Raw genomic sequence first — 15,434 nt, 5'->3', positions numbered from 1 at the left:
ATATTGAGTCTCCATACTGAGTGTTGTCTCTAACCCCTGTGCTCTAGCCCCTTTGCCCCAAAGAGCTATGGCACTTTGTCCATCAGTGTTATGGCAACGAGCTTGGCCTGACCAGTGACGACGAGGACTACGTTCCCCCTGACGACGACTTCAACACCATGGGGTGGGTGTGGTTTCCATGGCTACAAATATAAACACTGCCTCATCAATTACCATGGTTGATTAAGACGCCCTTGATCTGCTGTGCGTTGAAGCACACACACACAAACACACATACACACTCACACACAAACACTAACACACACCCCTTTCTGCCCTGCTTCACACCCCTCTCAGCCCTCTGACCATTACCATGTAAAAGCAACACTCCAGGACTCATAACACTAACCTCCAGCTGGTCCCTGTTCCCCCACGGTGGTGGTGCAGGTTCTGTGAGGAGATCCCTAATGAGGAGAATGAGATCAGTAATGACAACTTGTCAAAGAGCAGCACGGAGGCCAAGCACGAGGGCAGCCCACCATCCATACACAAGAAATGCATTATCACCAACAGCACCATCAACTCATCCATCAGCAGCAAGCCCCTCTCTGTGAGTCTCAGCGACATAATAGAGGTCAGAGGTTAAATCAATTACTGTTTTGTTATTTGTTTTGATGGAGGGGAAATGCATTTGTTATTCTGCCTATAGCCTGCATATGGGGGAATACAGTTAACGCAACAGAATGTTTTGTAATTTGATCACCAGAACTGAATTAACACCAAAACATGAACACAGACCATCCTACTTATAACTATGTACTGTAGTATCCTACAGTGTCTTTCTAGTGACTGACCCCCTCCTCCTCCCCCTCTGTGTGTCCTAGTTTGACCTCCCTCCAGAGGAGTACATCGACTGCCTCCCTGACGGGGAGCTGCTGGCCTTGCCCCTGGTGCTGGAGCAGAGGTTAGCGGAGGCCAGCGGACTGGTGCCCTCGCCCTCCCTAGACTTCAATGACAATGAAGACATCCCCACTGAACTCAGCGACTCTTCAGAGACCCACGACGAAGGTACGGTTTCAATCTTCCGTCCATTAACAGATTTGATGCATATATACTGTATATGGCTTGAAACAGGCTCTTCTGTGATGCCGCCAAGTCTTGGTAATACTGTCACCATATGACATTATGTCCCCAAGGGCACATCATCTAAAGTGTGTTTCCCTTTAAGGCTCTCCAGCAGGGGAAGTGCAGGCCTTCCACGATGACCTTAAAGGGAGACAGTACATCGATGAGGTTTACAAGTTCAGTGTGGACAAGATGTACGACATCCTCTTCACAGAATCCCAGTTTATGACCGATTTCATGGAGCAGCGCAGGTTCTCTGGTCAGTCAGACATTCTGTCCATTGGCGTTAGCATTAGAATCACATTATTGGCTCTTCCATTGGTGTTGTCCTGTGACTATGTAGTGATAGAATGTGCATCCATATAATTCCACACAGATATAGTGTTTCACCCCTGGAAGAAGGACGATGCAGCGGGGAACCAGATGAGAGAGATCATGTACACCATCTCCCTGTCCAACCCGCTGGCCCCCAAGACAGCCACAGTCACAGAGACCCAGACACTGTACAAGGCCAGCCATGAGAGTGAGTGCTACATCATCGATGCTGAGGTCAACACACACGACGTGCCCTACCACGACTACTTCTACACACTCAACCGTTACATGCTGACACGGGTGGCCAAGAACAAGTGCCGGTTAAGGTGAGGAGGGCCTTATCATGACAGCTGTTGTAATAGTTTCAAGAGCCATATGTTATTCTATGTTCATTTAGAAACACTGCTTCAATTTATTACCTGCGTATGCCTTGTCCCTAGGGTGTCCACTGAGCTACGTTACAGAAAACAGCCATGGGGATTAGTGAAGGGCTTCATCGAGAAGAACTTCTGGAGCGGGCTAGACGAGAACTTCCGTCATCTTGGTAAGTTCCTCTACTAGCTGTCACACCAAATGTCCAGCAACATTTAATCTGATGACTGTAAACCATCCTAATGTATGAAAGTAAAAACTGCTTCTGTGTGGCCTGTCAGAGTTGGAGCTGTCGAAGGTGGAGGATGTGGTGTTGGAGTCAGCCCAGCCCTCTCCCAAGGTCAAGGTGGTGAAGACATCTGTGAGGCGGAGGAATAGACCCCTGGTCCACCTACGGAGCCAGCACCTGGACGACGCCCTCCTCAGCCCCGTCACCACGCCAACCGATGACGAGGTCATCCACCGCATCAAACATGTGGGCGTGACAGGTCAGATGGCAGGGGGACACTTTGTTTTAAAACCTTTAAAAACGTTTTAACACTTTTTTGTTATACTCTTATACACACTCTTATAAACTCTTATACACTGTACATTCTTATACACTTTCATACAGTACATACATTACATAAACTCTTATACATTTCCACACCATTATATTGTGTTAAATATATCTAGTTGACCTGGTCTGTGTTTGGTCCCCAGGTTCCACTCAGACCAGGCACATACCTGAGCACCTCCCTGGAGGCTTCGCCCTCTACAGCGTCTCCAAACTGCTGCTCATCATCAGCTTTGTGTGAGTACACTCTCTATCTCCCACACACTCGTACACACACGCACATACAGTATACACACTCACTTTCAGATCCATCTTCATAATTTGTGTTTAATTTGTGGGTCATTTCAGTTCAACTCTCTTCGAAATCTTTAGTAGTTAGCAAAAATCTGATTCTGTGTTAAACATTTGTTTGTTTTTGTTAGTGTTCTGAATTTGATTCCTCTCTCCTCTATCCTTTCGTTGCTTGCCATAGGATCTGTCTAAGGTACATCTGTCTAATGATAAACCACTTAGACCTGACTAGGAAACATACTCCTCCCGCATTGTAACTGGTTCATTAACCTTTTACTGCAGCAGGCTAAATAAGGATCAGACAGAGAGTTTTTGATAGTCTTAAACAAATGTACTTTGAAACAAAAGTATACATCTCACACACATGGTTATGGGCTTACAAAAAAGAAGACACCTGTACCATGTCAGATATAGAGTTGAAATGTATTCAATTTTGAGTTTGCATCCCAATATTACACTTTATATACATTACATGACCAAAGGTATGTGGACACCTGCTCGTTGAACATCTTATTCCAAAATCATGGGCATTAATATGGATTTGGTCCCCATTTGCTGCTATAACAGCTTCCACTCTTCTGGGAAGGCTTTTCACTAGATGTTGGGACATTGCTGCGGGGACTTGCTTCCATTCAGCCACAAGAGCATTAGTGAGGTCGGGCACTGATGTTGGGCGATTAGGCCTGGCTCGCATTCAGCGTTCCAATTCATCCCAAAGGTGTTCGATGGGGTTGAGGTCAGGGCTCTCTCTGTACACGCCAGTCAAGTTCTTCCACACCGATCTCAACAAAGCATTTCTGTTTGGTCCTCGCTTTGTGCACGGGGGCATTGTCATGCTGAAACAGGAAAGGGCCTTCCCCAAACTGTTGCCACAAAGTTTGAAGCACAGAATCGTCTAGAATGTCATTGTATGCTGTAGCGTTAAGATTTCCCTTCACTGGAACTAAGGGGCCTAGCCCGAACCATGAAAACAGCCCCAGACCACTATTCCTCCTCCACCAAACTTTACAGCTGGCAGTATGCATTCGGGCAGGTAGTATTCTCATGGCATCCGCCAATCCCAGATTTGTCCATCCAAGTGTGGTTCATCACTCCAGAGAACGCGTTTCTACTGCTCCAGAGTCCAATGGAGGTGAGCTTTACACCACTCCAGCCGACGCTTGGCATTGCGCATGGTGATCTCAGGCTTGTGTGCGGCCATGGAAACCCATTTCATGAAGCTTCCGACTAACAGTTCTTGTGCTGACGTTGCTTCCAGAGGCAGTTTGGAACTCAGTAGTGAGTGTTGCAACTGAGCACTACGCACTTCAGCACTCAGCGGTCCCGTTCTGTGAGCTTGTGTGGCCTACCACTTTGCGGCTGAGCCATTGTGCTCCTAGACGTTTCCACCTTACAATAACAGCACTTACAGTTGACCGGGGCAGCTCTAGCAGGGCAGAAATGTTTCCGAACTGACTTGTTGGAAAGGTGGCATCCTATGACGGTGTCCACATACTTTTGTATATATAGTGTACATCACAGAAGACTGAAATATAACAAAACCGTTTGACATAGAAACAACGAATTTTCGCAGTCTAAAAAAAATAATATGCTAATTATTTATGAAATTATGAAAAATATGAATAACATTCCACCCATGAGGCCACTAGGTCATTTGACTGCAGGAAAAGGCTACTGAATATACAGACTAAGGCACCCCTGTAGCTTTCATTACTCATCTTCTTTCCTTTATCCCGTACATTCTTCTGTTTTCCTCTCCTCCCTCAGCCTGGTTTTGCTGGTGTTCCTCAACATGATGCTGTTCTATAAGCTGTGGATGCTGGAGTATTCTGTACAGCCTCTTACCACCTGGCAAGGGCTGCGGATACATGAAAGGTACGCTAACCACCCATAGGTTTTTAGCATTATTCCTATTGCCTACATAATACTAGAATTGATATGACTGTGTACTTAGTCAAATCCAGACTGCATATGCCTGTTTAGTTTCATCTGACAACCACATGGGCTTCAGCCTGTTTTCCCAACCACAAAACGCTTATGCTGCAGAATTGCCCCTGAACAATGCTTAGCTTGGAGTTGCTCTTGGCCATGGTATCTGGGTGTGTTTGACGGTATGTGTGTGTTTCTGTCTAGTAAACTGCCCCAGACGCAGATGGAGTGGGCCCAGCTCCTGGAGTCCCAACAGCGTTACCATAACGCTGAGCTGCAGAAGTGGAGAGAGATCATCAAATCCTCAGTGGTACTATTAGACCAGGTAGGGAACAGTAGTACTATTAGACCAGGTAGGGAACAGTGGTAGTATTAGACCAGGTAGGGAACAGTAGTACTATTAGACCAGGTAGGGAACAGTGGTAGTATTAGACCAGGTAGGGAACAGTGGTAGTATTAGACCAGGTAGGGAACAGTGGTAGTATTAGACCAGGTAGGGAACAGTGGTAGTATTAGACCAGGTAGGGAACAGTGGTAGTATTAGACCAGGTAGGGAACAGTGGTAGTATTAGACCAGGTAGGGAACAGTGGTACTATCAGACCAGGTAGAGAACAGTGGTAGTATTAGACCAGGTAGGGAACAGTGGTAGTATTAGACCAGGTAGGGAACAGTGGTACTATCAGACCAGGTAGAGAACACAGAGGACAGATACATTAACAGGCATTAACACAAGGCCAAGTGTCAAATCCTCTAGGTTTTTGTGCAGGGTCTCAAAGTGTGAAACTATGATTATAGTTATTTGGGGTGTTTTAATTTGTTCTGTTTTCCTCTACAGATGAAATACTCTCTATTGAACCTTCAAAGGGGCATTGACTTAAGGGACTACAGCTCAGAAGCTGAGGAGAAAAGAAGCCGTTACCACTGACATACGATCTTAGGCCATGAGGGCATGGTGTGCAATATAGGAGTTGTTTGTGTATAAGTATGCAAACAAAACAAAGAGAGACAAGAGACCGACCGACAGCGAGGCGAGCTGGCCCCAGTGTGACAGGGACAGCCTGCCGGCTGACGACCCCCAACTCACAGAGGTCACGACCCCGCAGGTCAGACCATGGACAGGAAGTGCCCCTATCACAGACAGGAAATTAACAGTGGGGTTCCCACAGCACTGAGGCATCGTGGGAAGGCGACAGCCCCACTTACTTAGACGCCACTTCTGTCTCTTATTTTTCTGTCTTTTAATTTTGGAAGGACATCGTACTGTAAGCCATTGCCACATGGCAATTAACTCCTCTCGATGAGCGTCTGTCTGTGGTTCCATTCCTTTCTGTGACTGTCTAAAGATGAACAAAAGAGGAGAGATAGACAAGGAAAGGGGTCCTACAGTCTCTAGGCTTTTTACACTCCCTTGACTGTTCCAAACCGATCATCTCCTCAAGGTCCGCGCTGCAGTGTCCCTTTTATTAACCCCTCTGATATTGGCCACAGATCATGCTCTAAAGTAGCACGATCACCAGCAAAGATATATTATAGAGTATATATATGTATGTGGAAGCACATTTCCACTGAAATGTCTCTACTGCCTTGCTTTTCCCTGGGCTCAACAGTGCATCAGGGCTGGTTTCCCTAATCACATAGAGCTAGGCTGTATATGTATAATGATTGATTTAGGTGGAGGTCCTTCTCACAGTTACTCAATACAGAGAAATGTTAAGAGATTGCAGGATGTTATTGGAGATAGAGAGGATATGTAATGTGGCGCGTCAAAACATCCATGCTTGATGGCAAATGGATCTCCTGTTAACAACAGGAATTTATGGAATTTAGAGTCTTCTTGAAGGTTTATGAATGAGCTTTATGTTATATTACCACTATTGTACTAGTTGGGAAATGCAGTTCATTGTCCATCAGACTTATCAACTCATCAGTTGTAGAACAGTATTTTGAACAATTTTTAAGAATGATAGCTAGCCTACATGTTTATCAATTTATGAATTAGTTAACTTGCTGTCACTGCTACTTTCAAAGTACGGCAACAATACAGAGCTTTAATTTATCAGTTACTGGCGACTTGTTTTATGCACAGTTCCATTATTTGTTGCACATTTATCAAAATGAGTTTGTACTGATCCGTAAGAGCCGAGAATGTAGTACAAATTGAGCAGTAGTCTTTTCTGTAGGAAAAGACAGCATGCAGACTAAGAAGTCATTGATACTTGAAAAAGGGATACTGCAGCAAGACAATTAGGGAGACCTGTGTTCTTACATAAGTGTTTTATTACTAAACTGTGACTATATCTCTTACAAAATGTTTGAAGATGGAAATAATTATATAAATATATTTGAAATATATGTATATTTCAATATTTAGTATATATTTCAAGATATATACACATTGCATATATTTATTGTTTATTTATGTATAAAGGAAAGTTATCAGAGCTCTAGACGGGTTCAAGAATTTATAAAGAAAAGTGTTTTCTTCAGAAAACCATGCCAGATATGTCTGTGACATGTCTAGTGTGCATGTGTGCTTGAGTGTACTGTATGTTTCTGTGTGCGCGTGTGTGTGCACGTGTGTTAATTTGTAGTGTGATATTTCTATCATTCCACACTTGGATGTGTCTCAACATTTCATGATGTACATGATGTAGCCAAACTGCCTTTTATAATGCCCATGCGTTTGGATGCAGCCTTGCATTAGCCTCTCTGGCTAACAGTTTACAATCAGCCCCATATGGGCATCTTTGTGTCCATGCCAAGTGGCTTGACCCAACCACACACACCCTCTTTGCTTATCCCTATCAACAATCTGCGTCCCCACTTATTCCAAATCATACACACACCTCCACTCTCCGTGTTTGTGTTGGAATCTGTACACAATTCATTCAATTGAACCAAAACAGAGGGTAGATAAAGCCTTCATAAGATGGCATTCATTTTCAACTAGCAACTTATCATTAATTTTTTTAAAGACAGGTAAATACCTGCTGGATTAACCTCAGTTAGGAAATGTCTGAAGAAGTTCTAACCCCTAGCTGCGGAAAGAGCTCAGTGATAAAAGCACTTCCAAAAGAGAAACAGTACTGCACTTTATGGACCTTCCAAATAGTGAATGAAAGAAACTCAGTGGTATTTCAGCCCTTATGTTATAGTAAAAAGGAAGCCCTTTTTGCATTCTAAAAAGTATTACTTGTATCCAACATAGAATTCTTACTCTGTATCTTTGATTGAAATTAAATTTCTCAAGCATCCATTCAACACATTTCTATTCACTTGATGATGTAATTATGTGACATTGTCATTTGCATTTTGCAATGTTAGTACCAAAAGAGCAATTCCAGCCAGCTTTGTGTTACTCTCTTAGATATTTCTGGGTTAGACAGGACAGGAGTTAGCTGTATGTGGACTGCGGAGGAGTGGGTATCTATCTCTTTAATGCAGGGATGTCAAACAAATTTTGCCCCGGGGGCCGCATTCGGTCTTCAACGAGGTCCGGATGGCCGCTTTGAAAATTGGTTATATTTCCTTGCCGTCAAAATTGGCAAAATAATTGGTCCTCTATCTATTGTTTTTATCATTTTTGATGCTCCCTGACTGTCTAGCTTTCCTTTCTGTGATTATTAGCGAGCTGGACACGGTCACGAAACTGTATGAATGTATGTCCATTATATCATTTCTACACTGTTTCAATTTGGTTTTAGTAATTTTAAAGTATATTGAGTTTGTTTGAGTATGTTTGACACCCCTGCTTTAACGTGTGCTGGCGTTGCATTGGTGAGTTACTGAATAAGTGAGCGCTCGTGGACAGACTATAACGCAAGATTCTAGTTATGGGTTTCCGAGATTAGTGAATGAGTTATCCTGAAAGCATGTTTTAGGCTTGGCTCTCCTGCGGCGTGTCATGTGATGACTTTTGATACGGCAAGGTGTATTATTGTTAATTTATGGAAATCTTAACATCTGAATCACAGTGCTTGGAAATTGTTCTGTTTTATAGAAATCACTTTCACAATCAAGCTATATTATACTGAAAGATATGCTGTTTTTTTTTTTTTATGTCATTATATTTCATATGTGAAAATGTGATTGAAATGCTTTGTTTATTTTTAAAGTGTATGGACTTTTTCAGTTAGAAAATTGCTTGGATTTCTATATTTATTTTAGTAATTAAAATTGACAATTTCAAATAATCTGAAAGAAGCATGGTAACATACCATGGGTTTATCATGTTAGCAACTATAATGTCTGCATAAGATTGGTGTATTAACTGTCATTCATTCCAACTGTTAACTTAAAGTCATCTCATTCTGCAATTCATGGCAATACCACAAAACATTACAACTAGTTTCTAAGTATGTAATTAGCTTTTATGCAGAATTATGTGTTATGTGTCATATGAGTAAACATCTTATGCTCGTGCTTATGAACTAGTTATAAGGGTATGGTTTATGTTTGTTTACGCAACAAGCATTATACCATATTGTAACAATAATCATAGACTTTATGGATGATAGCTCAAGATGACCTCAAGTTATTAGTTTTTTCATCTATATTACAGTGACCTGTCATAGAAAACACTGGATATTTAGTCACATTATTCAGCATTCCACTCAATCACCATTACTATCAAAAAAATATAACCCATGACCTCTCATAGATCTGTTTTGTTTGTTTGTTTGTTTTTTTGTGCGCTCACAATTTTGTTTGCATTACCAAGTATGATAGTATGATTGCTATTCTTGCTCTAAAGCTGTGTAACCAAGGCTCCAGATGTCTTGACAGTGCCATTCTGTTGTCATCAACACTGCATACATTGTGTGCTTCACTGACTAAATTCATTGAAATTTGCCTTGCTGTTACAATTAGAGCAGTAGCACTCCCGCTCCTACTGAAATCTCTGGCTAACGCACAACCTCTTTCTTAAAAATGAATACACAACAAATTCATAGCAACGTTCTACAAGTGTGTCTTGGCATTATCTTACTGGTTTAGCTCAGTTCAAAAATAAACCTAATGTATGTTTTTTAGTCCTGTTTTGATCTGTAGAATGAATCTTAATTAGATTTATACATGGTATATATATACTGTAAGTATACGTTGTGTATATCTACAGTGTACACACACTGACAAGCTAATCAAATCTGCGCTGTGCGTAGGGTTTGACTTGCCGATGACTTTGCCTAATAGAAACTAAGATAAAGTGGCTTTCTGGTAGATGTGAAGTAGAGATGGGAACTATGAATAAAAAGGTATTGAACAAAAACATTCAAGATTTGTGAAGTTTACTCTTTTAAAATATGTTTTCCTCTTGATGAAGCCTACAAGAACTACATCATCTTCAACTGGACATGCAAGGCAAAGAGGGGACCATTGGTGAGTGAAACCTACAATAGTTTATGATTCTATCTTGATGAACAAGCATCAAGTCAGTTCGGAAAAATGTCTGCCCTGCTAGCGCTGCCCCAGTCAACTGTAAGTGCTGTTATTGTGAAGTGTAAACATCTAGGAGCAACCATGGCTCAGCCGCAAAGTGGTAGGCCACACAAGCTCACAGAATGGGACCTCCGAGTGCTGAAGCGCGTAGCGCGTAAACACGTCTGTCCTCGGTTGCAACACTCACTACTGAGTTCCAAACTGCCTCTGGAAGCAACATCAGCACAAGAACTGTTGGTCGGGAGCTTCATGAAATGGGATTCCATGGCCGAGCAGCCGCACACAAGCCTAAGATCACCATGCGCAATGCCAAGCGTCGGCTGGAGTGGTGTAAAGCTCGCCTCCATTGGACTCTGGAACAGTGGAAACGCATTCTCTGGAGTGATGAATCTGGGTTTGTCTGATGCCAGGAGAACGCTACCTGTCCCAATGCATATCAAATCAAATCAAATTGTATTTGTCACATACACGTGTTTAGCAATCTATTTTGTGAAGTGCACCAGTCCCTCCTGCAGCAAAGCACCCACACAGCTACAGATGCTGCCACCCCCGTCCATCACGGTTGGGATGGTGATCTTCGGCGTGAAGATCCCCGTTTTCCTCCAAACATAACGATGGTCATTATGGCCAAACAGTTATATTTTTATTTCATCAGACCAGAGGACATTTCTCCAAAAAGTATGATCTTTGTCCCCATGTGCAGTTGCAAACCATAGTCTGGCTTTTTTATGGTGGTTTTGGAGCAGTGGCTTCTTCCTTGCTGAGCGGCCTTTCAGGTTATGTTGATATAGGACTCGTTTTACTGTGGATATCGATACTTTTGTACCTGTTTCCTCCAGCATCTTCACAAGGTCCTTTGCTGTTGTTCTGGGATTGATTTGCACTTTTCGCACCAAAGTAGGTTCATCTCTAGGAAACAGAACGCGTCTCCTTCCTGAGCGGTATGACGGCTGCGTGGTCCCATGGTGTTTATACTTGCTTACTGTTGTTTGTACAGATGAACGTGGTACCTTCAGGCGTTTAGAAATTGCTCCCAAGGATGAACCAGACTTGTGGAGGTCTACAACAGTGAATTATAAGTGAAATAATCTGTCTGTAAACAATTGTTGGAAAAATGACTTGTGTCATGCATAAAGTTGATGTCCTAACCGACTTGCCAAAACTATAGTTTGTTAACAAGACATTTGTGGAGTGGTTGAAAAACGAGTTTTAATGACTCCAACCTAAGTGTATGTAAACTTCCGACTTCAACTGTACATATAATATATGGACAAGCAATGACAGAGCTGCATGGACTAAGATACAGTCGAATATTATAGAATACAGTATATACAGTGAGGGGGGGAAAGTATTTGATCCCCTGCTGATTTTGTACGTTTGCCCACTGACAAAGACATGATCAGTCTATAATTTTAATGATAGGTTTCTTTGAACAGTGAGAGACAGAATAACAACAAAAAAATCCAGACAAACGCATGTCAAAAATGTTATTAATTGATTTGCATTTTAATGAGGGAAATAAGTATTTGACCACTCTGCAAAACATGACTTAGTACTTGGTGGCAAAACCCTTGTTGGCAATCACAGAGGTCAGACGTTTCTTGTAGTTGGCCACCAGGTTTGCACACATCTCAGGAGGGATTTTGTCCCACTCCTCTTTGCAGATCTTCTCCAAGTCATTAAGGTTTCGAGGCTGACGTTTGGCAACTCGAACCTTCAGCTCCCTCCACAGATTTTCTATGGGATTAAGGTCTGGAGACTGGCTAGGCCACTCCAGGACCTTAATGTGCTTCTTCTTGAGCCACTCCTTTGTTGCCTTGGCCGGGTGTTTTGGGTCATTGTCATGCTGGAATACCCATCCACAACCCATTTTCAATGCCCTGGCTGAGGGAAGGAGGTTCTCACCCAAGATTTGACGGTACATGGCCCCGTCCATCGTCCCTTTGATGCGGTGAAGTTGTCCTGTCCCCTTAGCAGAAAAACACCCCCAAAGCATAATGTTTCCACCTCCATGTTTGACGGTGGGGATGGTGTTCTTGGGGTCATAGGCAGCATTCCTCCTCCTCCAAACACGGCGAGTTGAGTTGATGCCAAAGAGCTCCATTTTGGTCTCATCTGACCACAACACTTTCACCCAGTTCTCCTCTGAATCATTCAGATGTTCATTGGCAAACTTCAGACGGGCCTGTATATGTGCTTTCTTGAGCAGAGGGACCTTGCGGGTGCTGCAGGATTTCAGTCCTTCACGGCGTAGTGTGTTACCAATTGTTTTCTTGGTGACTATGGTCCCAAATGCCTTGAGATCATTGACAAGATCCTCCCGTGTAGTTCTGGGCTGATTCCTCACCGTTCTCATGATCATTACAACTCCACGAGGTGAGATCTTGCATGGAGCCCCAGGCCGAGGGAGATTGACAGTTATTTTGTGTTTCTTCCATTTGCGAATAATCGCACCAACTGTTGTCACCTTCTCACCAAGCTGATTGGCGATGGACTTTTAGCCCATTCCAGCCTTGTGTAGGTCTATAATCTTGTCCCTGACATCCTTGGAGAGCTCTTTGGTCTTGGCCATGGTGGAGAGTTTGGAATCTGATTGATTGATTGCTTCTGTGGACAGGTGTCTTTTATACAGGTAACAAACGGAGATTAGGAGCACTCCCTTTAAGAGTGTGCTCCTAATCTCAGTTTGTTACCTGTATAAATAACACCTGGGAGCCAGAAATCTTTCTGATTGAGAGGGGGTCAAATACTTATTTCCCTCATTAAAATGCAAATAAATTTATAACATTTTTGTTGTTATTCTGTCTCTCACTGTTCAAATAAACGTACCATTAAAATTATAGACTGATCATTTCTTTGTCAGTGGGCAAACGTATAATATCAGCAGGGGATCAAATACTTTTTTCCCTCACTGTACATATGAGATGAATAATGCAAGATATGTAAACATTATTATAGTGTTCCATTTCTTAAAGTGACCAGTGATTTCAATAGGCAGCAGCAGCCTCTAATGTGCTAGTGATGGCTATTTAACAGTCTGATGGCCTTGAGATAGAAGCTGTTTTTCATTTTCTCGGTCCCAGCTTTGATGCACCTGTACTGACCTCGCCTTCTGGATGATAGCGGGGTGAACAGGCAGTGGCTCAGGTGGTTGATGTCCTTGATGATCTTTTTGGCCTTCCTGTAACATCGGGTGCTGTAGGTGTCCTGGAGGGCGGGTAATTTGATGGGGTTGAGGTCAGGGCTCTGTGCCAATTGGAAAGTTTGGTGGAAGAGGAATGTTTTTCATGGTTCATGCCCCTTAGTTCCAGTGAAGGGAAATCTTAACGCTACCTCATACAGTGACATTCTAGATGATTCTGTGCTTCCAACTTTGTGGTAACAGTTTGGGGAAGGCCCTTTCCTGTTTCAGCATGATAATGCCCCCGTGCACAAAGCGAAGTCCATACAGAAATTGTTTTTTTCTCGAGATCGGTGTGGAAGAACTTGACTGGCCTGCACAGAACCCTGACCTCAACCCCATCGAACACCTTTGGGATGAATTGGAACACTGAATGCGAGCCAGGCCTAATCGCCCAACATCAGTGCCCGACCTCACTAATGCTCTTGTGGCTGAACGGAAGCAAGTCCCCGCAGCAATGTTCCAACATCTAGTGTAAAGCCTTCCCAGAAGAGTGGAGGCTGTTATCGTAGCAAAGGTGGGACCAACTCCATATTAATGCCCATGATTTTGGAATAACATTTTCGACGAGAAGGTGTCCACATACTTTTGGTAATGTAGTGTATATCAAGCACACCTGGACATATTGCATTTAATCTCTGTTCACCCAGAAGTAAAATCTTGCATAATTTGGTCACCTGCATGATTAACTTCTATGTTTATACATGTTAGAACGAAGTCTCCATCCTTGCATAAGGAAACCACAGACAGAAGGGTTAACCCAGACACGTCACAGGGGCAATAAAACTGAAGCATCCGTTTAGAACATTTTCTCACCACCAAATATGGTAGTAAGAGGAAGTCCAGTCACGGGTAGTGAGGGAGGATGGAACTAAGTGAAACTAAGCTGACGTTCTGCTAATCGGTGAAACATCTGATTTCAATAAATGTTTCTGTTCCCAAAACCGGAACTAATGCTGCTCGGATCTCACGCAACCCATTCAGCCATGGCAGAATCTGCCCATGGGATATTAAACTTAATATTTAACCCTCAGGGTGCCCTTGTGTCATGGTAATGCAATTGTTATTTACACCACAAGATGGGGACATGGTTCATCTACGCACACAGTAGGCTAGATGTGTTGTACAATAATGGCAGGTGTAGGAGCGTCCCCCGCTGTAGTACTGGAGACATACAGCTGCAGAAAAAATTAAGAGACCACTGCAAAATTATCAGCTTCTCTGGTTTTACAATTTATAGGTATGTGTTTGGGTAAAAAGAAAAAAATAATGTTTTATTCTATAAACTACTGACAACATTTCTCCCAAATTCCAAATAAAAATATTGTCATTTAGCTCATTTATTTGCAGAAAATGACAACTGGTCAAAATAACAAAAAAATGCAGTGTTGTCAGACCTCGAATAATGCAAAGACAATAAGTTCATGTTCATTTTTAAACAACACAATAGTAATGTTTTAACTTAGGAAGAGTTCAGAAATCAATATTTGGTGGAATAACCCTGATTTTCAATCACAGCTTTCATGCGTCTTGGCATGCTCTCCACCAGTCTTTCACATTGATGTTGGGTGACTTTATGCCACTCCTGGCGCAAAAATTCAAGCAGCTCGGCTTTGTTTGATGGCTTGTGACCATCCATCTTCCTCTTGATCACATTCCAGAAGTTTTCAATGGTGTTCAGGTCTGGAGATTGGGCTGGCCATGACAGGGTCTTGATCTGGTGGTCCTCCATCCACACCTTGATTGACCTGGCTGTGTGGCATGGCGCATTGTCCTGCTGGAAAAACCAATCCTCAGAGTTGGGGAACAATGTCAGAGCAAAAGGAAGCAAGTTTTCTTCCAGGACAACCTTGTACGTGGCTTGATTCATGCATTCTTCACAAAGACAAATCTGCCCGATTCCAGCCTTGCTGAAGCACCCCCAGATCATCACCGATCCTCCACCAAATTTCACAGTGGGTGCGAGACACTGTGGCTTGTAGGCCTCTCCAGGTCTCCGTCTAACCATTAGACGACCAGGTGTTGGGCAAAGCTGAAAATTGGACTCATCAGAGAAGATGACCTTACTCCAGTCCTCTGCGGTTCAATCCTTATGGTCTTTTGCAAACCTCAGCCTGGCTCTTCTTTGCTTCTCATTGATGAAGGGCTTTTTTCTAGCTTTGCACGACTTCAGCCCTGCCCCTAGGAGCCTGTTTCGAACCGTCCTCGCCGTGCACTTCACCCCAGCTGCCGTTTGCCATTCTTTTTGT

General features: G+C 43.0%; 1 protein-coding gene across 1 annotated transcript in view; it reads left to right on the top strand.

Moving 5' to 3' along the window:
• The window catches only part of LOC311102278 (protein Aster-B-like), a gene marked incomplete at its 5' end in the record, with an annotated part of 118,723 nt that extends 111,794 nt beyond the window's left edge, over positions 1 to 6,929 (top strand). Inside the window, 12 exons of the mRNA XM_084143569.1 lie at positions 48 to 163; positions 427 to 589; positions 864 to 1,047; positions 1,220 to 1,363; positions 1,481 to 1,745; positions 1,860 to 1,963; positions 2,073 to 2,279; positions 2,494 to 2,584; positions 2,820 to 2,831; positions 4,406 to 4,513; positions 4,772 to 4,892; positions 5,404 to 6,929. Coding sequence (XP_083999695.1) covers positions 48 to 163; positions 427 to 589; positions 864 to 1,047; positions 1,220 to 1,363; positions 1,481 to 1,745; positions 1,860 to 1,963; positions 2,073 to 2,279; positions 2,494 to 2,584; positions 2,820 to 2,831; positions 4,406 to 4,513; positions 4,772 to 4,892; positions 5,404 to 5,493 — 1,605 coding nt within the window. The 3' untranslated portion in view covers positions 5,494 to 6,929. The remainder of the gene's footprint in view (positions 1 to 47; positions 164 to 426; positions 590 to 863; positions 1,048 to 1,219; positions 1,364 to 1,480; positions 1,746 to 1,859; positions 1,964 to 2,072; positions 2,280 to 2,493; positions 2,585 to 2,819; positions 2,832 to 4,405; positions 4,514 to 4,771; positions 4,893 to 5,403) is intronic.
• Positions 6,930 to 15,434: the final 8,505 nt, after the last annotated feature.

Source organism: Coregonus lavaretus, assembly GCF_964263955.1.
Source record: "Coregonus lavaretus genome assembly, chromosome: 26".
NCBI classification, from domain to species: Eukaryota; Metazoa; Chordata; class Actinopteri; order Salmoniformes; family Salmonidae; genus Coregonus; species Coregonus lavaretus.
Note: the sequence above shows the minus strand (reverse complement) of the source record. Positions and strands in the feature narration are given on the sequence as shown.